A 25,314-nucleotide genomic window follows, 5' to 3' on the forward strand; every position below is an offset into this window, starting at 1 on the left:
CGTTAGTAGATGAATTAACGAGTCTATACATATATAATTATAGCATGAGAAGCAGGAGAGAAAGATGACCTGATAGAAATTGAAGTTGAAATTAGAACTTTCGGAAGAAAAATGGGCAGCTCTGTGGATTCGGTGATATGAGAGATCTTGACAGACAACATGTTCTTAATTTTATCAAGTTGTAAAATTTGGACTTTAATCTAAAGCCAGATATCATAATGATGGAGTATCCATCACTTCAGAAACGTGTGTGGATCATAGTAGCATTTCTCAACGCATAATTGTCTTGTGCTTTAGGTAAAATGTCTTTTTATCATCACATATAAAAGTCTCTGAAAAAATCATTTTTATTGCCAAGGAGAGAAGGTGATGGTCCGGACTTGCACGCAAGCTTACCGTCCAAACTCCAAATATCCTTCCTACTTAGCCAAACCAATCGTGGATTTCCTGCTTCTTTAATCGTAGCCGCCACCATGCTTGTCCATCACTGAATGACACGCACCTAACTTTAAGCCAGCCTCGAGGTTCACGGGCGGAGCTGGGTCCCACAAACCGAGCTCCAGATCCTCCGTCCACAGTCGAACTCACGTCTTCTCCCCGTGCGAGACAAATTCCCCAAAACCACGAATCTCCGTACGCACTCAGCGGGCCCCACCTCTTTCCTTTCCCATTTATAACTCAACCTACGCGCGCGCGTTCCGGAGTGTGCGCCGCCGTTGTTTAAAAAAAAATATATATCCGTCCAAACTTAGCGAAGGTGAAGGTGGCTAAATGAATTCAATCAAAGAGGCGGAGGTATTAGAAGACGTCCAACTGCAAGTATAACGTCTTTCAAATTATATATGTATTCTGAAAAAAGAATAGAGCTACTAATTAAGTCATCTTTTTGCTGTTCATTATTCTAAAGATATTTTTTAAATTTATTTTGGATTTGTTCCTTTTTTTTTTTTTTTTATAAAGTATTTTGTCTCTGACTCAGTAGATAGTGCTCACACGAGATTAATATGAGCTGCTAATTTTAGAAAGATTATCCTTGTCTTTGTTTATGTCTCGGATGGAACAAATCAAAAAGAGTCAACCCATGCGCCTTTTGTGGGGTGAGCAAAAAGCCTTTTCCCTGGATCCTGGTATGAACTCACAAAAAAGCATTTACCCGTCGCCTGCTTCATCTACAGAGCATCCTCTTGTTCGCAGCAAAGAGAGTAGATTCGTTCAAGCAAGCTAATCACATTCCCCTTTCTAGGGTAGGGGTAGGATAATAAATTAAAAAAAACAACCATTACGGTATATCGCCATCCACCCATGATGGGGGTGGTGAGACCCGAACCCGACCTACTCGCACCAAACTTCTCCATGGGACCCGCTCAAAGGTACACTGCCACGCGAACCACGTGGCATCTCATCAAATCAGCTGTTTCCTTTCATAACACAGAACACCTTTGCACACTAAAGGAAATCGAAGTTGCCACGCCCCATATTGCGTGGAACGAGATGGAAAAGGCTACAACAGAAATGGTCACTGTTGCTGGAAATTGGACCCGGGGGCAATCTTCGGTCGAGGAGAGGGAACGACTGTTAGTCCTCACGGCGGGGCGGCGGTTTGTCGGCGGGCGGCGTCCTCCGTCCGGGGCGGTCGGAGAGAAGGAACAGCAGGTCCTCGCAGCGGGGCGGCGATCTGTCGGCGGGCGGCGTCCTCCGTCCGGGGCGGTCGGAGAGAAGGAACAGCAGGTCCTCGCAGCGGGGCGGCGATCCGTTGGCTGGCGGCGTCCTCCGTCCGGGTGCCTGCACACGAACCGGTGGCCGGGTTCTCCGGCGCCGGCCCTCCGACGCTCAAGTCAGAGAGGGGGCAAATAGTGGGGAGAAGGAGATAAACAGTGATTTTTGGGTGTATGAATGTTCCGATCCCCTCTTGGGAGGCCAAGGCTCCCTTTTATATGCGGGGGTCGGTTTACCTGTGATGTAACAAGGCGAGGCCGTAGTACGGCTTGGCATGTTGTTCAGGTCGGCGCTCGGTCAGGCGAATCATTGCACTGATGTCGGCGGTATGGCCGAGATCAGAGACTTATCATAGTCGACTAGACCCTGCTGGGTCGATTTGCCGTGGAGAGCTGGGGATCCGTAGATGTCAGGAGCCATGCGCATTTATTGTGGAGTAAGTCGGAGATCCGCATTTATTATGGAGTAAGCCGGAGATCCGCATTATTGGTGGAGTAAGCCGGAGATCCGCATTTATTATGGAGTAAGCCGGAGATCCGCATTTATTGTTGAGTGTGCCGGAAGATTACAGCGGCCATGCGCAATAAATGCCGGAGGGGTGTTAGAGTACGGTCCTCGGACATCGGGGTTTCTCTTAGGTCGGAGGTTTCGGGGTCGGTCGTCTTGTGGCCGAGCGTTCCGAGGTCGGACGCTGACTTCGGCTGTCCGGGGTCGGAGGTTGTACGGCTTCTTAGGGGCATTTATGTCATTTGGGGGGAAACTTTATTCCTCCCAACACTACCCCCCGACTTCCGAGTTCGAGCGGCTTGTGGGGCTCGGACGTGGGAAGTAAAGTCTGTCACTAAGGTTGGGGGGAAGGTCTCGCCCGCCCCCTTGTGCTTTCCGGAGCTTTTATGGTGAGATATGCGCCCTTTGGCGTCTCGAGGCTGCTTTATTCGGTGAGCTAATGATGGAGCTCGTATCATCATGCTTCTTGAATCGCCAGGATCATTTTACGGCGGATTAATGATGGGGGACCTCGAGCTCGTCGAGGCGGTGTCTCGATTCCGTAATCGACGTTTCTGGCTCATTAATGAGTGTGCCGTTACGGGGTTTGAAACGGACACGCGGCGCGACCCGAGGTCGGACGCTTTCGATTTCATGTTACTGGATCATAATTCCGAAGAAGTGGAGGCCTCATCGGGGCTCCACGTGTCCCAGATCTTATTAAACGAGGGGAGCGGGGGTTACGTCCGCTCGTTCCTCAAGACGATTTGATTCTGTGGACCCATGATGAGGCCCCGAGATCCGATGGGACAACGCTTCGATTTCGTATCCGATTTATTAAACCGGAGTGAATACGGTGCCTCGGCTTCCGAGGTCGACACGTGGCGCAACCCGGGGGGATGGGAACCGACCCCGTCGATCTGGGCCGTCAGGGGGGTCTATATAAACCCCACGAGTCTGCCCTAAAGGTCTTGTTTGGCTGCCTCTTATTTTCGTCGTCTTTCCCCCCTGCTTCCTCCCTCAGCTGAATCTTGCTGGTGGTGCCCGGAGCGATTTCCGGCAATGTCCAGTAGGTTTTCTTCCCGTTTTCACTAGGGTTTCCTCTTTTCTCCTCCTCGTCAACCTCCATTTTCTACTCTTAACTTTTGCTCCACTCTTCCGTGAGAATGGGTTCCGGTCCCGAAGAGGTTGGGTCGAGTCTGTCGGAAGAGGAGCTGGAGTTAATCCGCTCCCGTTTCTTCTTCCAGCCCGGGTTTCGCCTTGAAACCGCAGGGCCGGAAGACAGGGTGACGCAGCCGCCCCCAGGTCGGATCGCGGTTTACCGCGAGACACTTTGGGCGGGCCTGCGTTTTCCCGCCCATGAGTTCGTGAGCAACTTGCTGGCCGAGTACCAACTCGTCCCGGCGCAGTTGGCTCCGAACTCATGGAGGACCATAATTGGGTTTTTATCCCTGTGTCTCGGGCACGGAATCCCGATTTCGATAGGCCTTTTTCGCCGGTGTTTTCTGTTAAAGAAAAATCCGGCGGACGTAGGGTGGTTATATTTCGCCTTTCGGGGCGGTATGTCACTCTTCCGGGGCGCCCCTTCCTCGATTCACGAGTGGAAGAGGAAGTTTTTCTTTCTGGCGTCTGCGGCGCCTTGGGGGTTCGAGCCAAGGTGGGGACACCCTCGGCTGAAGGCCCTCAACAAACTCTCCGAGCCCACAGGGAGGGAGCTGAGGACCCTGGACTCTTTGCGAGCCCTCGGGAGGGGCAACGACCTGACCGAGCTCCTGCGGGAGGACGCCCTGGCGAGCGTGGGTCTGAGCTCGGCGCGCCCCGAGGGTAAGGGCGGTTGCATTATTCTATTTATTTATTTCTTGTTCTCCGTCTTTACGGTCACTGGTCTGACTCTTAACAAAATTCTTGATTTCAGATATTCCACGCATGCCGACCAGCAACACATCACTTTTCTCTCGCCTGAGGAGGCGAGAGGCCGAGGCCGGGGGTGCTGTGCCCCAGCCTCGGAAGAGGGCGAGGACGGACGGCGCTTCTTCGTCGGCCGGGACGAGTGGCCCCGAGGCGGGGGCCCCTGCAGCCGACCCGAGGCGGGAGCGGGTTGTTGGTGATGCGGGCCCGTCGGCCCCTCCTTGCCCTACCCCCCTTTCCCAGCGGGGGGAGCCGTCCGTGGTCCGGCCGCAGCAGCCAGGACCCGGGCTTACCCGAGGCACCGAGGCGAGCGGCTCCGGGACCTCGGATTTGATCGTGCCGAGCTCTTCTCGGGCTTTCCGAGAAGAGTCAGCTCGGCCGACTCTTCTATTCCCGAGGGGCGCTCGGCCTTTCAAGATGCCGAGGTCGCACGCTCCATGTTGCGGCGTGCGGTGCTTCCAGCGGACCGGGCCGTGTTCCGGAGTATTTCGCTGGAGGAGGTCGTCGGCAGTGCTTACTGCAACACTGCCCGGGTAAGCTTTCTTCTTAATTTCCCCGAGTTTTTAGCGTACATATGTGCTTTTCAACTCACAATACTCTCGTTTCTTTCTTTTCAGCATATTCTCGAGCTCGACACCATGGCGTTCATCGCCCATGGGTATCGGGAAAAAGTTCAACAGCTCGGCCAGCAACTGGAGCCGGCCAAGAAAAGAGTCGCCGAGCTGGAGGCGGCGTTGGCCGCGGCCGAGGCTCGGTGGACAGCCACCGAGGCTGAGCGCCTTGCCATGGTGGGGGCGCTCGAGGAGGAGAAGGCGGCTCATGCCCTGACCAGGGCAACCATGCGCGGCACGGAGGCGCGCCTAGGGGAGGTCCAGGCCAGGGTCGCGGCCCTCGAGTATGAGGAGGGGGTCTTGCGCCTCCGACTCGGGCAACTTGAGGCCCGGGAGAGGAGGGCCCTCGAACGAGCCGAGCATGCTGTGGAACTCTTCAAAGAGTCGCAAGAGTTCCGCGACATGTTGGAGGAGGAGACGGTCGACGGTTTCCTTCGAGGCTTCGAGAACTTCCGGGAGCAGGTGCGCCGGTACTGCCCTCAGTACGACTTCTCGACGGTCCGTCCGAGGGAGGACCGGGGCTGGGGGTCCGACGTGCAAGCCCTTCCTGCCATCCTGACGTCCGAGGCGGGAATATACGAGCAGGACCCCGCCGAGCCTTCGACGGGGGTAGCCGAGGCGGACGGTGTCATGGAGGCGGCTCCGGCGGCCGAGATCGATGCTGTCCCGGAGGCGGCGCCCGAAGCTTCTGCTCCCGGCCCCGAGCCTGTTCCGGAGGAAGATCATGAGGTCATCAATGTGCCGGATGACCCCCCGGATGTGGCTCCCGCCGCTTAGGACTTAAGCATATTTTTCTTTTCTTTTTCATTGTATCCGGGGTCGGCCCTTGAGTGGCCGACTTCCAATTTTGTAATTGGCCTTCCGGCCCTTTGTTAATGAAGAAATGTTTGTCATTCTGTGTTCATCTTTCCCTCTGTTGTCGTGGATGAGGCTAGAACCTTGGCTAACCGCCTCGACGACCTCTAACTTCGTATTTTAATCTTTGGGCTGCTTAACGAAGCTGCCCTTTTCCCTGGCTATATCTTAGCCTTTTCGGATCCCAGTCGTCTCGACCAAAGGGAGCTCCGAGCTTAGGTTTCTAGAAAATTTCTCTAAGTCCTATAACTCGGATCTTAGAGTCGTGGGAGTTGCCACGTTTGGCCTTTAGGAAAATCTTAAGGCACCGAGGTCGGGCCTTAGCCCTTCAAGTGGGACCGGAATAGGTCTATTCGTGCCGCTATTCGGGGAGTTTAGTCGGGTTTCCGAACTCAACTCCGAACCTCTCATAGGGAGCGCGGGCTAATAAACAAGTTATTGCCGAAGGTTTTCATAGTTATCGTCTTCGGACCCTGCCGAGATTTCGGTGAACAAGGCTGGGATTCCCAAAGATCGCCTTGGTACCTGTGCTTGGCTGGTACATTCGTGGCCGGGACCACTTTCCCAGCTGGACGTCGGAGTTTACTTAGAAGAGCCGAGTTGGGCCCTACTTTATGAAGCCTTAGTACGGATTACGGAGACTTGACGAACAGAGCAGGCATAATGAGGTTGGAAGGTCGGTCTTAAGCCGACCCAGCGAAGAAGCCCGGCTTTGGGGCAAAATAAGACTCCAACATTGGACGAGATCCCGCTCGGCAATATGTAGATAAAATTTGACAAGGAGGGCGTCTAGTTGGGTGTACCTCTTGCATTCTCGGGGTCATGCTTCGCATGGTGGAGTAGGTCGCTTCCCTTCCTCGTCGACCTCCGGAGTCATTTTTGACTTGTAAAAGGGGCTCGCGCTTCCCATGGACCCGGCGACTCCTGCCGGAGTTGAGAGGATCTGGGGAGGCTCTGTTGATTTGTAGCCCTTTTTGAGATCGAGGGGGCTTAAGACCCTATGGTCGGACCTCAGAGCGCCTCAACCTTGGTCGAGGGATCTCACATCAGGTCGGCGGGATCGTGGACGCTTTGCTGACCTGTGATACCTCCCGAGGTCGAGGGAGTCTGGTTCTCTACGGTCGACCCTCGGGGCATCCCGACCTTAGTCGAGGGATCGTTCGTCAGGTCGGCTGGTCTGGGCACGCTCTACCGACCGGCGACGCTTCCCGAGGTCGAGGGAGTCTGGTTCTCTACGGTCGACCCTCGGGGCATCCCGACCTTAGTCGAGGGATCGCTCGCTTCGGGGATCGGGGATCGTCGACCGCTCCCGGGGGTCCACTTTGTGGCGCCCCGGGTGGAGCCACCCTTTCCACCCCTCACGGCGCCTTCCCGAGGTCGAGGGAGTCTGGTTCTCTACGATCGACCCTCGGGGCATCCCGACCTTAGTCGAGGGATCGTTCGTCAGGTCGGCTGGTCTGGGCACGCTCTACCGACCGGCGACGCTTCCCGAGGTCGAGGGAGTCTGGTTCTCTACGGTCGACCCTCGGGGCATCCCGACCTTAGTCGAGGGATCGCTCGCTTCGGAGATTGGGGATCGTCGACCGCTCCCGGGGGTCCACTTTGTGGCGCCCCGGGTGGAGCCACCCTTTCCACCCCTCACGGCGCCTTCCCGAGGTCGAGGGAGTCTGGTTCTCTACGGTCGACCCTCGGGGCATCCCGACCTTAGTCGAGGGATCGTTCGTCGGGTCGGCTGGTCTGGGCACGCTCTACCGACCGGCGACGCTTCCCGAGGTCGAGGGAGTCTGGTTCTCTACGGTCGACCCTCGGGGCATCCCGACCTTAGTCGAGAGATCGCTCGCTTCGGGGATCGGGGATCGTCGACCGCTCCCGGGGGTCCACTTTGTGGCGCCCCGGGTGGAGCCACCCTTTCCACCCCTCACGGCGCCTTCCCGAGGTCGAGGGAGTCTGGTTCTCTACGGTCGACCCTCGGGGCATCCCGACCTTAGTCGAGGGATCGTTCGTCAGGTCGGCTGGTCTGGGCACGCTCTACCGACCGGCGACGCTTTCCGAGGTCGAGGGAGTCTGGTTCTCTACGGTCGACCCTCGGGGCATCCCGACCTTAGTCGAGGGATCGCTCGCTTCGGGGATCGGGGATCGGGGATCGTCGACCGCTCCCGGGGGTCCACTTTGTGGCGCCCCGGGTGGAGCCACCCTTTCCACCCCTCACGGCGCCTTCCCGAGGCCGAGGGAGTCTGGTTCTCTACGGTCGACCCTCGGGGCATCCCGACCTTAGTCGAGGGATCGTTCGTCAGGTCGGCTGGTCTGGGCACGCTCTACCGACCGGCGACGCTTCCCGAGGTCGAGGGAGTCTGGTTCTCTACAGTCGACCCTCGGGGCATCCCGACCTTAGTCGAGGGATCGCTCGCTTCGGGGATCGGGGATCGTCGACCGCTCCCGGGGGTCCACTTTGTGGCGCCCCGGGTGGAGCCACCCGTTCCACCCCTCACGGCGCCTTCCCGAGGTCGAGGGAGTCTGGTTCTCTACGGTCGACCCTCGGGGCATCCCGACCTTAGTCGAGGAGGCGCTACGGGGGGCCGCGAAGGTACTACCCCGTTGTTGGTGTCGAGCGCCACGGGGGACTGCGAAGGTACTACCCCGTCTTCCCGAAGTGTCGAGGGGTCTGGGCACGCACTGTCGACACTCGGGGCATCTCGACCTTAGTCGAGGAATCTTGCACCAGTCGACGTTTCACCGTCCTGCGATTCTTCCCGAGGTCGAGGGAGTTTGGGACTCTACGGTCGAGCCTCGAGGCATCCCGATTTTGGCCGGGGGATCTGAGGATCACAGACGACCCAATATTAGAAGAGGATTACAGTCATCAAAATGAGAGAAATATTTGCAGAAAAAGGAGCTGAGTCCATTATCCTGATTATCTTGAACCCCTTGGGGTTTCACTGGTAGTACATTCGTAAATTCTCGGAGTTCCAGCTTCGTGGGATCAGAGTCCCTTCCAGGGACTTCAATTTGTACGCCCCTGGCCGTTGTACCCGGGCGATTTGATACGGTCCTTCCCAGTTTGGGGCGAGCTTTCCTTGCTCGGTTGGTTGAGAAGCCTCGGCTTTCCTGAGGACGAGGTCCCCTACTTTGAAGAGCTTGGGCTTAACTCTGGAGTTGTAGTATTGGGCCGTTCGCTGTTGATATCTCGCCATGCGCACCCGGGCGACCTCTCTTGTCTCTTCGACGAGGTCCAAATTGCTCCTGAGCTGGGAGGAATTGGTATCGGGGTCGTAATGCTCCACCCTCAGAGAAGGCAAGCCGATCTCCAATGGGATGACGGCCTCAGTGCCGTATGCTAGGTTGAAGGGGGTCTCTCCCGTGGGCAGTCGGAACGTGGTCCGGTACGCCCAAAGGACATTGCACAAGTCCTCGACCCACTGTCCTTTGGACCGATCAAGCCTAGCTTTGAGTCCCTGCAAAATAGTTCGGTTAGTTACCTCAGTTTCCCCGTTTGTCTGGGGATGGGCAACCGAGGTGAAGCGATGATCAATGCCGAGCTCAGAGCAAAACTCCCTGAAATGAACATTGTCAAATTGTCGACCATTGTCAGATATAAGGATACGGGGTAGTCCGAATCGGCAGATTATAGACTTCTACACGAAGTCCCGCATCTTTTGCTCGGTGATCCGGGGCTGACTCCGCCTCAGAAAGTTGGGGTCTCCGGTCGAAACCTTCTCCCGGTAACTCTCTCCGGGGAGAAGCTCGTTCTCCATTGTTGGCTCTGGAGGAGCCATGCAAATTTTGGCTGGGGAGAACCGGGCCGTTGGGGAGACACTCCGGCGGGGCCTGGGCCTGCGGGGGAAGTGCCGGTAAAGCCTCCACGCGCCGTAGGCCCTGAACGGCGGCGGCCAGGGCCTGGACTTGCTGTGCCAGGGCATTGAACTGTTCCGGCTGGACCTGAAGAGCTGGGTCAGCCGGAGTTGGAGAATTCTGGACGGAGTGTCCAGGACTTTGCGGGGGACGCCGGGAGACGTTAGGGGTTCCCTTACTTCTCAACTTCATGACTGCTACTCGGGCCCTTCCTCTAGCGCCAACTGTTGCTGGAAATTGGACCCGGGGGCAATCTTCGGTCGAGGAGAGGGAACGACTGTTAGTCCTCACGGCGGGGCGACGGTTTGTTGGCGGGCGGCGTCCTCCGTCCGGGGCGGTCGGAGAGAAGGAACAGCAGGTCCTCGCAGCGGGGCGGCGATCTGTCGGCGGGCGGCGTCCTCCGTCCGGGGCGGTCGGAGAGAAGGAACAGCAAGTCCTCGCAGCGGGGCGGCGATCCGTTGGCTGGCGGCGTCCTCCGTCCGGGTGCCTGCACACGAACCGGTGGCCGGGTTCTCCGGCGCCGGCCCTCCGACGCTCAAGTCAGGGAGGGGGCAAATAGTGGGGAGAAGGAGATAAACAGTGATTTTTGGGTGTATGAATGTTCCGATCCCCTTTTGGGAGTCCAAGGCTCCCTTTTATATGCGGGGGTCGGTTTACCTGTGATGTAACAGGGCGAGGCCGTAGTACGGCTTGGCATGTTGTTCAGGTCGGCGCTCGGTCAGGCGAATCATTGCACTGATGTCGGCGGTATGGCCGAGATCAGAGACTTATCATAGTCGACTAGACCCTGCTGGGTCGATTTGCCGTGGAGAGCTGGGGATCCGTAGATGTCAGGAGCCATGCGCATTTATTGTGGAGTAAGTCGGAGATCCGCATTTATTATGGAGTAAGCCGGAGATCCGCATTATTGGTGGAGTAAGCCGGAGATCCGCATTTATTATGGAGTAAGCCGGAGATCCGCATTTATTGTTGAGTGTGCCGGAAGATTACAGCGGCCATGCGCAATAAATGCCGGAGGGGTGTTAGAGTACGGTCCTCGGACATCGGGGTTTCTCTTAGGTCGGAGGTTTCGGGGTCGGTCGTCTTGTGGCCGAGCGTTCCGAGGTCGGACGCTGACTTCGGCTGTCCGGGGTCGGAGGTTGTACGGCTTCTTAGGGGCATTTATGTCATTTGGGGGGAAACTTTATTCTCCCCAACAGTCACCAAGAAGGAAACCAAGATATAATTGCATGTCAATTAACCTAGTCTGAGTGCATTCACATGTCCGAGCTGTTAATTAGTAATCAGAAAAGTATTTGCATGATAAAAGGGGGCGTGCGTTTGCCAAGATAGGAACAGGGCAGTCCTTTTCTCGGGGACGCGAGAGAGACTCCCGAAGCGTCAAAATCCAACACGGGAGCCCGATTCAACGGTCGGCCAAACAGAAATAAATGGAAGAAGGGAATGGACTGTTGCGACCGTTGTCCGGAACCGTACCTGCATCTATACGTTAACCCCTCTTTTGCTATTATTGTTTGATTTTTCTTTTCTTAATGCCATGTTTAGTTGGAAAATATTTTTTTACTAAAATATATTTTTAAAAATAATACCAAAATATATAATATTTAAAAATAATTTGTATATATTTAATTGATTATAAGGAAGTTGCATATTTTAGAATAGCTTATTTGGGGTTAAGCATTTACTTTACTAGAAAAGTTGTTTAAAATACTTGTTATATCCTTAAAAAAAAAATAATAATAACACATTCTATCTAAAAGCTTAAAGGCACTTTTAGAAAAAAAAATATATTTTCAATTTTTAGCTAGTAAAAATTGAACTTTCTCATGTCCAATATGAGTTTTTCTTTCTCATAAAATTTAAAATTCTCATTTTCATCATAAAGCAACTTTCTTGCTTTTTCTTCTTTGAAAATTCCAACCGAACATAAGGTATTTCTCTATTTTTTTCCATTGACAATACTTTTCTTCTCTTTCCGCGAACCAAAGGAGTCATTATTTCCGGTGCCTACCCAATACTAGCAAAACAAGAAAAACTTGTAAACTTTCACGTTGTTATTTTCCTAACCCTTTAACTTAAAGTAACGGTGATTTTTGTACCAAAAAAAAGTAATGATGATTTCATCTATCAAAATGGTATGTACCTTAGGATTCTGCTGAAAGGTGTTAGACTCGGGACAAACCTCCCATTGAGAAGCATTAGGTGCATCTTAAGTCCTTTTTTGATTTCATAGCTAGAAACTTTTGATCTCTCAAACTTCTAAATAGGGATTAGAAGTATTCTTCTTCTAGTGTCAATCTGTTGCTACTAGAATTCGAATAAAGAAGCTCAAGTCAATCTAAGATCGAGGAGAAGAGATGGAGTTGGTAGACTAAACTTTGAACTTGAAAGTTGAGCCGAAGAACTTGTGGAATGATGGAACTTGAGCTCAAATAAAAGGTCTCGTCTAGTATCACTTAACCGACCTGAAACTAAAAAAAAAGTCTACTTGCTAGAATTTATCCGACGGAAGATCCTTCGATGCTTAAATCAGCTGGATTCTAGAAAATAGTGGAAAGCTTGAGAGTGACTGAGTTTTGAAAGAGAGAATGAGTTCAGAACATACCTAGAGGTCCCCAAGTCATTCCCAGGGGTCAGCACCCGCTACTAAGATTGGCAAGATGCACATTAACTGCTTGGTAATGGTTCCCACATTGCACACATGTACGATAATCATTTTGATCGTGCAGTAATGACCAAAGTAATCGGAAGGACTGTAATCGCTCCTAAATTGGTGAGATCGTACATACACCATTAATAGGCATTAACTACTTTTAAAAGATAGAAATCGGAGATAGATAGCTCTTCTCTATTGTTTGGTTAGATCAAATCGGTACTTTAATTAATACCAAGATTAAGTTGATTTCGGCTTTTACCGAGGTCGGGATGATGTCGGCCAATACTGAGATCAGGTTGACAAATATACGCCATATCATTTAGTTGAAAATGATGGCTTTGTTGTGCTCGTCCTGAACTCCGAGGACAAGAATGATGGCTGGGCGAAGTTGGAGCCTCATTTACATTCGACTCATTCACTCGTTGCTGATAGGTCATTGTCTATTGCAAGCTTTGGATGACTAATGTCGAAGTTTGAACCTGCCGTATGAGCATATTGAATTGCTCGGTGGTGATAGTAGGTGCTAGTTGTGGATTCTAAGATAGAGGTGCCCATGGAGGACTCTATCGGAGGCATTAGACTTGGGGCAAACCTTATGTTGAGAGGCAATGGGTGCGTCTTGAGTCCTTTTTGACTATATATAGCTAAAAACTCTTGATTTCTCAAACTTTTAAATAGGGATTCGAAATATCGTTCCTATAACGCCAATCTGTTGCCACTAGAATTCAAACTAAGAAGCTCAAGTTGGTCCAAGACCGAGGTTAAAAGGTGGAGTCGGTAGGCTAAACTCTCAGATAACTCTCTCATGGCGAAAATAGAGAAAAAGGAGGGAAAAACAAGGAAAAAAATAGATGAAGGAAGGAAGAAGCAAAATACCTAATTTAAGGAGGATTCAAGAGGACTGGAAGAAAGTACTCCAAGCATTTTGAGACGATTCACCAAAGCAAGGTTCACTAGAGATGCCGGAGATAATGACATCGTCGCTCCCCCTAGAGAAGGTAGGGGAGAAGTTCTCGAAGTCCAAGGATCACAAATAGGAGAAAGAGAAAGGGTCGAACGCCTTTTACAGTTGGGCAGATGGTCCATATCAACACGCTTTTACAACTGCTCGAGTTGATCGCGCCGCATGTTAGCTCGGGATACGCTGTCAAATGAGTACCTAGATCGTCATTTCAAATCTCCTTAAGAGTCCAATCGCCATGTAGGAAATCCTGCCAGAATGATGATGCCTCGATGATAGCATGAAATGGTGTCTCCAAAACCTTCTGCAAAGTCCCAAAAACATCAAAAGTGTGCCTTCAGCTAGCCTCGACATGTAAGCTCAGTTAGGTCGAAAATGGGAGCCAAATGATGCGGTATATATTTGTCAACCTGGCCTTGGTATAGGACAAAGTCATCCCGACCTCAATAAAAGCCAAAGTTTATTTAACCTCGGTATTAATCGAAGTGTCGATTTGATCCAATTGAACAATAGAAAAAAATCATGTATCTCCAATTCATATCCATTTAAAAGCGGTTAATGTCCATTATGGTGTGACGATGATCTCATCAATTCAGAAGCGGTTATAATCCTTCCAACTAGTTCAACCATTACTGTATGATCAGAATGGTTGACATCCATATGCCCAATATAGAAATCATTACCAAACAGTTAATGTGCATGCTGCCAATCTTAGTAATTGACGCCGATCCTACTCTATATAATAAGATAACTGGAGGACCTCCAGATATGTTTGGAACTCATTTTCTTTTCCAAAACTCTACCGCTCTCAAGCTTTCCACTATTTTTTATAATCCAGCTAATTTAATCATCGAAAGATCCTCTGCTGGATAAATTTCATCAAATGAACTTTCTTTTCTATTTTTAGATCGGTTATGTGACACCAGATGAGCCTTTTGTCCGAGCTCAAGTTCTAATGTTCCACAAATTCTCCGACCCAACTTTCAACTTCGGAGCTCAACCTTCAGACTTCACCTCTTCATCTCGATTCTAGACCGACGTGAGCAATAGTATCATTTTATTTTATATTTCTTTCTCTATTTACATATTTCTGATCCGGCCTGGAGTTGAACCCAGCTGCTATCGAGTTGGTGAGGAATAATATATATATTATATATATAAAAAAAAAGATCTTGGCTTACAAGACGGGAATTGTTTTGGCATCTGAAACCGATGGAACTAATCCGAAAAAAATGAACTAGACGGAGACACCAAGCCCCGTGACTGATGATGACCCGAGAGCCGCTATGCGAAGAAAACGTGAGCCGTAGGATGCGACAGTTGTCAGATATTCGGAGGTTAGTATATGTTCTCCATTTACTCGCTCAAGCGCGTCGATTCTCTTTCTCAATCAACTACATAAAAAAAAATCTTAGGGATATATTTCGCTTTTCTTTTAAATTTAGCCAAACACCACCCGACGATGTCATTCCTCTCGGCATACAAAATGGGAAGGCCAAGATGAGTAAGGGGAAAATAGAATAGTAGATGAATTTATATAGAAATTTTCATAAAACTAACTAATAAAAAATATGGACGGGAAATAAAAAGTATGCATAAAATAATGCAAGCAGAGCACATGGCTTCCATGGCCGATCCAACCATCCCTGTTCCTCGTGGAAGATCACACAAAATGCACATCCATATATAGAAAGCAGTAAACTACGAAGAAGAAGGAAATGGAGAAGACAGGGAATCAAGTTCAGCGAAACTCCTTATATAACTTTTTCTATAAAAAAAAACAAAGGAAAAAAGAACGGAAACCTGGTTTTGGGAGAGAGATGAACCTCGGGGCAGCGGCGGATCGAGCTCCTCTTCTTCAGGCTCACACCACCGTCCCTCCAGGAGAAGAAGTCCAAGATTTAATCTAGCGATGTCGAAACCCTCTAAAAGTGGAAGAAATGGAGAAGAAGAGGTTATGGGGTCATTAACTGACAGGGATCAGTCCGGATAAGATGGGGACGAAGAGGAACAGGACGGGAATGGCTTAAATAGGAAGCGATGGAGACCATTGTGGAGTAAATGCAGCAGATCGGAGAAGATAGGATAGAGGAGGAGAGAAATTGCAGCAGATAGGGTTGGTGTGGACTGTGGAGGAGGATTAATGCAAGGAAGGGGGCGTCGTGGCTCGAGGACAGGGTCGCAGGAGAGACGGAGGGCGGTTTCCGTCTTTTCGCCCAGATGGAATATGCTTTTTAGCCGGGGATTCGACATTCGGGGGTTGGCTAAGGCCAAGCTCTCGGAGGTCTCCTTTGCGACCCGATTCAATGTCGTGTACCGGTCTCGTGGTCGTAGGTCTCGTAACGTCTTTGAGAAAAACCGGCCTTCTCGTGGGGGGTCGGGCCGCTCATGTGCATAAAGCGACGTGGTGCTTCTCCACCTGTCCGTCAGTTTTTTTAAATAATCTCCTGTCCTTTTTCTTCTCCTTTTTTTTTTATGGCACCCTCCTTTTTCTCTTCTCTTTAGGCAGTCTGGGTTGTGTGGATTTCTGCTCACTCCCACTCCACCACTCTCTCCGAGTTACGGGTTTCATCTGCAGCCTCAGCCGCAGTAGAGAAGGAAACAGACAGAGAGAGAGAGAGAGAGATTGGGTGAGGGCTTCAGGCGATGGGGGATAAGGCGGCGACGCTGGAGGCCGTCCTCAAGGAGGCTGTCGATTTGGTGAACCCAACGATCCCTTCTCCCTGAATTCCTTTTTCGTCTTTATTTTTTCTTATTTTTGCTGTTTTGTGTTGTTGATTGGAGAGCTTTTTTGTTTTTGTTTTTGTTTTTTTTTTTTTGTTTTTTTGGTGGTGGATGGTTGGCAGGAGAACATACCCTTGGAGGAGGTGTTTGATAATCTGAGATGCACGCGGGAGGGGCTGACAACGGAGCAGGCGGAGGAGCGGCTCGCCATCTTCGGCCACAACAAGCTCGAGGAAAAGAAGGTTCTCGTTCTTCCTCCCTTCTTTCCCTCACCGCCTCTACTGATATAGATTTGTGAGACAACCCTCTTGTATGTGCTTTTTGTTTTTTAATCTAGCTGTTGTTTTTTTTTTTTTTTTTTGAATTTGTTTGTGGTTGCAGGAGAGCAAGTTTCTGAAATTCTTGGGGTTCATGTGGAATCCGCTGTCGTGGGTGATGGAGGCAGCGGCCATCATGGCCATCGCCCTCGCGAACGGAGGGGTGAGACCTGGAAACGCCATAATCTGATTGTTTTCTCGGGTGCATTTCTTCTTCTTTTTTTCCTTTTTTTTTTCTGTGACGAACCCATATGGGTTCTTGATTCTGTTCAACAGGGGAAGCCCCCAGACTGGCAGGATTTCGTGGGGATTATTACCCTGCTTCTGATCAACTCGACGATCAGCTTCATCGAGGAGAACAACGCTGGAAACGCCGCGGCAGCCCTCATGGCCCGCCTCGCGCCAAAAGCCAAGGTTCCTGTGCTCTCCATTCCACGCGAATTCTATCTTTCTTCTTTTAACACATGCATCTTGTCCATTGCACTTCTTGTTATCCTTTTTTTTTAACTTCGAAAAGCGTGAAATGCAAAAATTTTGACAATTTTTGAGTTATCTAAAGCTCGGAAATTATCTTTGTTAGAGAACTTTAACACTTATATGTCTAAATTTATTTTTTTTCCCCCCCAAAAAAAAACAACAACAGGTGCTCAGGGATGGCAGGTGGAAAGAGGAGGAAGCGGCCATCCTTGTCCCAGGGGACATTATTAGCATCAAGCTTGGGGATATCATCCCTGCGGATGCCCGTCTCCTTGATGGAGATCCGCTGAAAATTGATCAGGTTCCCGCCGTCCTGTCTGGTTCCTAAGTTTGGCTGAATCTCAACCTACTCATGTGGACTGATTTTTGAGCTTTCTAATTTTGTACTTGATTCATATTTTGTAGTCTGCCCTTACTGGAGAATCTCTGCCGGTTACCAAAGGTCCAGGTGATGGTGTATACTCTGGTTCCACGTGCAAGCAGGGTGAGATCGAGGCTATCGTTATTGCTACGGGCGTTCACACTTTCTTTGGCAAGGCTGCACATCTTGTGGACTCGACGAACCAAGTTGGTCACTTCCAAAAGGCAAGTCAGGAAATTCTAATCTATCAGTATGAATTTTGTCTTCTCCTTGCTTTTAGAAAGGTATAGTCTGTAATTTTGCTCGTCATTTGCTATTCAGGTCTTGACTGCTATCGGGAATTTCTGCATTTGTTCGATTGCAGTGGGAATGTGTATCGAGATTATTGTTATGTATCCGATCCAAGACAGGGACTATCGCCCTGGAATTGATAATCTCTTGGTTCTGCTTATTGGAGGGATCCCCATAGCCATGCCCACAGTTCTGTCTGTCACGATGGCTATTGGCTCTCATCGCTTGGCTCAGCAGGTTTGGATGAATAAATTTTACTTTACAGAGAGTTCAAATTATGGTGCTGTGGTAGTTTTAGATGCCTGGGAACTGTTTGTTGTGCATGGCATGTGTTTGATTGGGATCAAGGTATATTATTATGGTAAAACTAGTTCAAATGTAGCATTTTATGTATAAAAATATGACATGATTTGGAAAAGTGGCTGTGCAGGCTGAAGATTTCCCTTAGGATTAAGTTCTTGAGAAATACAATCTAAATTGCCTCTGAGATTTGTATTTTTGAATTGAACAGTCTTTACATTGAATTGCTTGACTCTAAGGAAGTTGGGGATCAATGTAGGGAGCCATTACAAAGAGAATGACTGCAATTGAAGAAATGGCCGGCATGGATGTGCTTTGCAGTGACAAAACAGGAACTCTTACTCTGAACAAGCTGACAGTGGACAACAACCTTATTGAGGTCAGGTTCGAGACTTTGGCTGTTAAATCCTTTTCAATAGCAACTTAACAGGATTCGTTCATGTCTCTTTGATACTCTCACTCACTAGAAACGCACACACTCGATTGTATTTCTCAGGTTTTTGCAAAAGGTGTAACCCCAGACACTGTAATTTTAATGGCTGCTAGAGCCTCAAGAACTGAGAACCAAGATGCTATAGACACTGCTATAGTTAACATGCTTGCGGACCCGAAGGAGGTAAGTCGAAACCTGGAATTTCCACATCCTTTGGCAATTCCTTTGGCAGCATTGTTTCTTATCCACCTTTTCTTTCTTATGTGATTGCCTTTCAAAGGCACGGGCTGGTATTCAAGAGGTGCATTTTCTGCCATTTAATCCTACTGACAAAAGGACTGCTCTAACATATATCGATATTGATGGGAAAATGCGTCGTGTCAGCAAAGGTGCACCAGAACAGGTACTGTTCTGTTGAGATTTATGATTATCTTGTTATAGACATTCCTTTTATAACTTCGTTTCTTGTAACTATGCTGCAGATCCTAAATCTTGCACTTAACAAGTCAGAGATAGAGCGTAGGGTTCATGCTGTGATTGATAAATTTGCTGAGCGGGGGCTTCGCTCGCTTGCTGTTGCATATCAGGTGAGGGGATTGCTGTCCCAGTTCTATACCTATTTATTTCGATTCATATTACACCGATATGGCAAAGTCTTTAAAGCTGAGAAGTCAGTCATCTCATTTTGGTGGGTGTCCTAGACCAAGATGAACTAAAATATCAGTTTATCTTGGCCATGATAAAAGGTGGGAAGATTTGGAAAGAACTGAGATTAACAACTAATTGTAGGCATTGCTTTGAAATCCCTTCATTAAAAACTTTATTCTAGGAAGTAATGTAATTGAAAAATACTGTCAGATATGTTTATGTTGTATTGGCTAATATCTTAGATTTTGTTGGCTTATATTGGCCAAGATAATTGGGGCCAAGGTTTTCCATTCGTCGTATCAGGGGTTGCCTGATACCAAAACAAACTGAGATCTCCGCTGAATGAAAACCTTGGTTATATGGCCATTCATATATTTGCTGTATGTGTTTATGTGTTCTGATTATGATTTACATGTGTTAATGTGCAGGAAGTTCCAGAAGGAAGGAAAGAGAGTCCTGGTGGTCCATGGCAGTTCATTGGCCTCATGCCACTTTTTGACCCCCCAAGACATGACAGTGCAGAAACAATTCGGAGGGCACTCAACCTGGGTGTTAATGTCAAAATGATCACAGGTCTGGTTTCTCTCATGGAAAGTTGCTTTATCTAATATAGTATAATTAATTGATGTCCAATTTCCATTTCATGGCATTAATCTTGGTTATGTAAAGTCATTGTTAGGGTATTCTAACGAAATCAAATACATAATTGCAAGCTCTTTTTGAAAGGAATCTTGATCTTGACCACAAAATTGCTGATAAGTGAAATCAGGATATCACCCAATGTGTTTAATCGCCTCTGGTAACAAGTCCTTCTGAAATATTTTATTAGTGGAGCACCACATGTCCTCTAGAAGCCAATGGCTCAAACAGATCAAGACACTTAGAACACTCGAACTTGAGCTATGTTTCTTGAGCACCTGAAAAAAATTATCTTACATAAGTTATAAAGTGCAGCCATAAAATGGTTTCATTGATTGCACAAAACTAAAAATGGCAGATTACTGTTTATTTTGGGTTTCACAGGTGGCCCTTTTCTAGCTCAAGCGGTCCACCCTTCAGTCTCTGATAGCATCTTGGTCTACCCAGTGTTCCGCGGTGCACTTCGTTCATAGTTTATTAAACAGACGAAAGATGACTATTGGGGAGAGAATTGAGAATAAATAATCTGGTGCGTGCAGGGGATTATAAAGTTCTGTGTCACTATGGTTTATAGGTGTCTCTCGAGTATCTTAATAATCTCTAAAAAACCTGATGAATTACAAAAGATAAGGTACTGAAATTAGATAAAATTTTCTGGCAAACGGAATTGTTGATGGTACTGTTCTCTCCAAAATATGAACAAGCAAATATTTTCTTGTTAAGTATATGGGAGTCTGATTTTTGTCAAAAATAATTGTTTGTAATTCCAGAGTTACCTGTATGCTGAGACACAATATCATTATCTGTGAAACAAATCATCTTGGAATATAATGCTCGTCTTACCTCAGGAAGTTTTCCGCCAGCAAGAAGTCTTCATCTATGCCAACAGGACTTGGCCACACTGGTTGGAACCCCTCTTGGTGTATGCGTTGGGAGAGGTTCCAGTTTTGAACTTGGATGATGGCATTCCTGATGTATTTCTGAAAACACTTTTAGTAAGAAAGTACCTAGAAAGTGGATGTATGGTCAGGATTCTTGGAAGATTTTGAAATGTGTTACCCTAGGTAGAAGATTCCAGCTATTAAGATTCATAGCTAATTTTTAGAAATTGACCAATGGAAGTATTGCATTTGGAAGGTGAACGGTAGGCTTTGCTGTTCTAGTCGAATAAAATTTATGGCTTTACAGTTTAATTAAGGCTAGAGGCATCACAAACACGTGCCAAATTAGCCATCAATTTGGAACCTTACTTTTCTTAGTTCTTTTTTGTTATATTTTTTTGCTACCACATTATCAGCAGTAATTAAAATAGTATTTATTGATTACCGTTTTGTTGGATGTGGTATATTTCTCATATTTCTCAAATTTGCTGACCAAGTAATTATTGAATAACAGTATGCAGAATATTTTACATTATTAGTATATTTCATGGGCACTATGATGGTATTTAGGATTCGTTTGGTTAGGGGTAATCTGGGATGAAAAAAGTAAATCCAATGTCAAATTACCATGTTTGGTATGAAAAGAGGATGAGAGAGAGATAGTTAAATAAATAGTGATCCCATGCTGTTTTACTAAGAGAGAAGGTAAAACAAATACCACTAGAGAGGTGATATTTATTTTCTATGCTAGATTACGGAGTAGAGTTAATCTGAAATTGTCATTACTTGACAGAAATGCCTCTACTTTTTTTTTCTTTTTTTTCTTTTGTTGAAACCCGCAAATGCTCCCTTTTGATATTGTCAATACACAATTATGCTAAATCCAAATTTCTAATTTTCTATCAATGATTTGATTTTTTTTCCAAATTAATCAATTAACAATATGGTTATGTTTAAATATATTTACTTAATAATTTAAAAATATTTATTAATCAATTTAAAAGATATATTATAGTAGATGTATAATTAATTTAAAAATATATATTAACTCATGTAAATATATTTCAATATTCAAAATGGTCTATATTGATAGCATTCATGTAAGTGGGCCATATATGGCCAAAAAATAGACTGAACAAAAAAAAAGTCATTACTTGAATTGTTTATTCAAGGACTAACAAACCATATAAAATTACTTCCAACCAAACATAGTAATCTTTTTTCAGTGCCATTTTCTGGAGTAATTTTTTCACCAACCAAATATGGTAAAATTTAGTTTTCCCTACATTCATTTTTTCAGATAAATGGTTCCCAGGAATTGTCAGATTACCCCATAATCTAACATACTCCAACCAAACAAACTGTTAGATTGGGTGTGTATCCCCGATACTGGGTCAAGAATGCAGACAATGTAGATTTCCTTTTTATGTTGCCCTTTCAATAAAGAGTAACATTTTATAGCAAACATTCTGCATATACGTAAATTGTAAACATGCCTGATATATGTAAATCACAATGTTTCCTGAGATAATGTTCAAAAGTTAAGTCGGTTCTATGGATCAAACTTCTTTCCCCTCGATATAGCTGATGAAGATAGGCCTGTTTTCTTTGGTATTTGCAGGTTAATTTGGTGGGTTTAAAATGTTCTCTGTGACATTTGTCCAACTTATTAAGGTGTTTTCCATTTCAATCAGGTGATCAGCTGGCCATAGGGAAGGAAACTGGCCGTCGTTTGGGGATGGGTACAAACATGTATCCCTCGTCTGCTTTACTGGGTCAAAACAAGGATGAGTCAATAGCTGCTTTGCCAGTTGATGAACTAATAGAGAAGGCTGATGGTTTTGCTGGTGTTTTTCCAGGTACTGCCACTGGTCTTTTGATATCTAAAAGCTGGTTAGTTCTTTGATTTTTAGTCAGGAGTAAATTTGTGAAGTATGTTGCATTGTTCCTTCAATTTTCAGAGCACAAGTATGAGATTGTTAAACGCTTGCAAGCAAGGAAGCATATATGTGGTATGACTGGTGATGGTGTGAATGATGCTCCTGCCCTAAAGAAGGCTGATATTGGGATTGCAGTTGCTGATGCAACTGATGCAGCTCGTAGTGCTTCTGATATTGTTCTTACAGAACCCGGTCTAAGTGTCATTATCAGTGCTGTGCTGACCAGTCGTGCCATTTTTCAGAGAATGAAAAACTACACGGTAAGTTGTGCCTGTATTCATCAGTCAATAGAGTCATCTCACAATTAACATTGACTAACTTGAGTTTGTCTTCTTCTGCACTTGTTTGAGCTGGTTTTGATAAATCGGTTTTATGTGTTGCAGATCTATGCAGTTTCTATTACAATCCGTATTGTGGTATGTTTTATGTGCTATTCTTATTTTAGTATTTGTAACAGTAATAACTACTTCTAAGTAAGATTGATTCCTGTTCAAGTATTGATTATGACCTGGCTGGATTGTCTCAATCTGCCTCTTATTTAGCTGTCAGGATTAAAACTGCACATTTTCTGTTCATTTTATTATCTCTTTGCTCATGTATAACCATCTTACATGCACTGCTAACCTGCTGGTTGTATGCACTGAGCTAGGTAGCACGAGTTTGCATATCTAGAATTCATTATAAATAGTATGAATTGGATGTGATAGAAATGCTTAGGGAGAAACCAATGAAGCGATGCATATGGTGTACCCTTTTTTTGGGGGGGGGGGGGGGGGGGGGGGGGGGTGGGAGTGGATTTTATGGGCAAGGGAAGAGAAGTGTGAGGAATCAGAAGAGTTTGTTGCTCTTTAAATCTTAAGTTTTGGGGAGGAAAATTTGAGATCCCAAAAATCTTAGGATTGTGGATCTACGAAGTCCCCAGACCCTGGTTTGCTTTGTCATTCTGCATTATTGCTTCAAACTTTCTTCTCGCATGAAAGATACCATGTAAAGTAGCTGCCTGAATGTCTCAACAGGTCTTTAATTTAGTTCTTTTAACAAGTACAAATATTCGTTTTTCGGACATCTGTAAGATACCATGAAAGATGCCCTCACTTCACATTTTTATTTCAACAGCTCGGGTTCATGCTGCTCGCTCTCATTTGGAAGTTCGACTTTCCACCCTTTATGGTCCTTATCATTGCAATCCTCAATGATGGTAATATTTCATGGCCCCTCTATTTAGCTAATGCATGGTTTCATGTTGCTCCTGCTATTTACTGCTGGATTAGCCAGATCTTCCTGCTGCGCTGGTTGACTATGCTAACTATTTCTAATTTTGACACATGCACTGCTCTTCCTCTCTCAATGACGCACTCCTTTTAGGTACCATAATGACTATATCAAAGGACAGGGTGAAGCCATCTCCTCTGCCTGACAGTTGGAAGCTGGCTGAGATTTTTGCAACTGGAATCATCCTTGGTGGTTATTTGGCAATGATGACAGTCATTTTCTTCTGGGCTGCATACAAGACTAACTTCTTTCCGGTATAATGACTATATTTCTTAATGACAAAACAAAACCTGTCAAAAACCTTTCTGTCATCACCTTTTCCTTGCTGATCGTGAAATGATTACTAAAATTGAATTAAATCTTCCAGTGTATTTGAATAATATTTCTGAAAGCTTCCAATGCATTTAAAATGAACGATTCTGGCTTTTTATGCCTTAAAAGCCTGGGATCTGTGCGCTCCTGTTAAATCACAACAATTAGGGTACTCCTTTTTTTTTGTGCCTTGATAGTTGGTTTGATAATTGTTCAGAGGGTATTCCACGTTGAAAGCCTTGAGAAAACAGCTCAGGATGACTTTCAGAAGCTTGCCGCTGCAGTCTACCTGCAAGTGAGCACTATCAGTCAGGCACTCATATTTGTGACACGATCCCGCAGTTGGTCCTTCGTTGAGCGGCCTGGTTTGTTGCTTGTTGCTGCTTTCCTGGTTGCTCAGCTGGTGAGTTTTTTCTCCTCCATGGATCATATCCCTAAAAAGGCTAATTAATGTCCTAGAATTATCTAGTCGTGTATTATCATGCACCCGTGCAGATTGCTACACTGATAGCCGTGTATGCTGACTGGGGATTTGCTGCAATCAAAGGGATCGGATGGGGTTGGGCAGGTGTCATCTGGCTTTACAACATCATCTTCTATTTTCCGCTTGATATAATCAAGTTCCTAATCCGCTATGCTCTGAGCGGGAGGGCATGGGATCTCGTCATTGAACAAAGAGTAATTTGCAATACAGAACTCAATGATGGACATTCTGTTTATGCTATACATCTCCTCACTGACTGCTGGGATAATTTCTTCCTGCAGATTGCATTTACAAGGCAGAAGGACTTTGGAAAAGAAGCTAGGGAGCTCAAGTGGGCGCATGCTCAGAGAACACTGCATGGCTTGCACCCGCCCGACACCAAGATGTTTAGTGAGAGGACCAACTTCACCGAGCTTAATCAATTGGCTGAAGAGGCCAAAAGGCGAGCTGAGATTGCAAGGTAGGACCACTGTCGCTGACAAGAGCATAGTTTTCATTGTTGACTTTTCTTAGCACCCTAATTAGTTGTGAGAGTTCCACAGTTGATGCTATATGGCATATCCGAAACCAAATATAGTTAGCAGTGCAAATTTACTTCAGGCTGATCCAGGGAGCTGAATTTTTCTTCTACATGTTTGCAGGCTGAGGGAATTACACACATTAAAGGGACATGTGGAGTCTGTTGTGAGGCTCAAGGGCTTGGATATCGACACCATTCAGCAAGCCTACACTGTGTGATTGGTCTACTTTTGGCACCATAGGGGATAGCAAACATCTTTCTCAGTTGCACCATTGGAAATATCCGTAGTTCTGCTGTTGATGAGTAAATTAAGTGAGTGGCTCTTATCAAGTTGCAAACCATCAACATCTCATACCATGACCTACATTACTATATCTTCATAATTTTTGTACGGTAACTTTACCCTCGTTTTTCCTATCTTCGTAAGTGGTTCTGCCTTTGGTTTGTATCCGTTGGCATTTTGTCCCCCGTCTGATTCGTCAGCTGTCCCTTCATTCTGGTTTCTTTCTGGAGCCTAGCTAGCCCTTACGGTGGGAAAGAGATAAATGAAGGGGTGGGTCCCATGTGCTTTGTTTTTTGGTTGATCCCTCATAGATTGGCACATGGTATGGAGCTCTTCTAGCGAGCATCTCCCTCGCTTTATTAGACATCACCCACAACTTGATTTGGCTAA

At 47.0% G+C, this 25,314-nt stretch overlaps 1 protein-coding gene and 1 long non-coding RNA gene across 2 annotated transcripts; one reads left to right on the forward strand and one right to left on the reverse strand.

Annotated features, from left to right (window-relative positions):
• Window positions 1-14,545: 14,545 nt before the first annotated feature.
• On the reverse strand, window positions 14,546-15,420 carry LOC120105142. Its single transcript, XR_005507521.1, has 2 exons — window positions 15,018-15,420; window positions 14,546-14,920 (listed from the first exon to the last, which is right to left on the reverse strand). It is a non-coding gene; the product is annotated as an uncharacterized LOC120105142 (long non-coding RNA).
• A 99-nt stretch (window positions 15,421-15,519) lies between these two features.
• Window positions 15,520-25,089, forward strand: LOC103712052 (plasma membrane ATPase 3). The gene is made up of 21 exons (XM_039117314.1): window positions 15,520-15,742; window positions 15,889-16,008; window positions 16,148-16,246; window positions 16,360-16,497; window positions 16,727-16,861; window positions 16,966-17,145; window positions 17,243-17,449; window positions 17,772-17,891; window positions 18,009-18,128; window positions 18,226-18,348; window positions 18,428-18,532; window positions 19,022-19,166; window positions 21,808-21,972; window positions 22,075-22,313; window positions 22,437-22,469; window positions 23,170-23,251; window positions 23,419-23,579; window positions 23,855-24,040; window positions 24,133-24,315; window positions 24,403-24,581; window positions 24,763-25,089. Exons 1-21 carry the CDS (start codon window positions 15,689-15,691, stop codon window positions 24,857-24,859), a joined length of 2,871 nt encoding a protein of 956 aa, XP_038973242.1. The 5' UTR covers window positions 15,520-15,688; the 3' UTR covers window positions 24,860-25,089.
• The last annotated feature ends 225 nt before the right edge of the window (window positions 25,090-25,314 follow it).

This window comes from Phoenix dactylifera, unplaced genomic scaffold, assembly GCF_009389715.1.
Source record: "Phoenix dactylifera cultivar Barhee BC4 unplaced genomic scaffold, palm_55x_up_171113_PBpolish2nd_filt_p 000204F, whole genome shotgun sequence".
Classification (NCBI taxonomy): domain Eukaryota; kingdom Viridiplantae; phylum Streptophyta; class Magnoliopsida; order Arecales; family Arecaceae; genus Phoenix; species Phoenix dactylifera.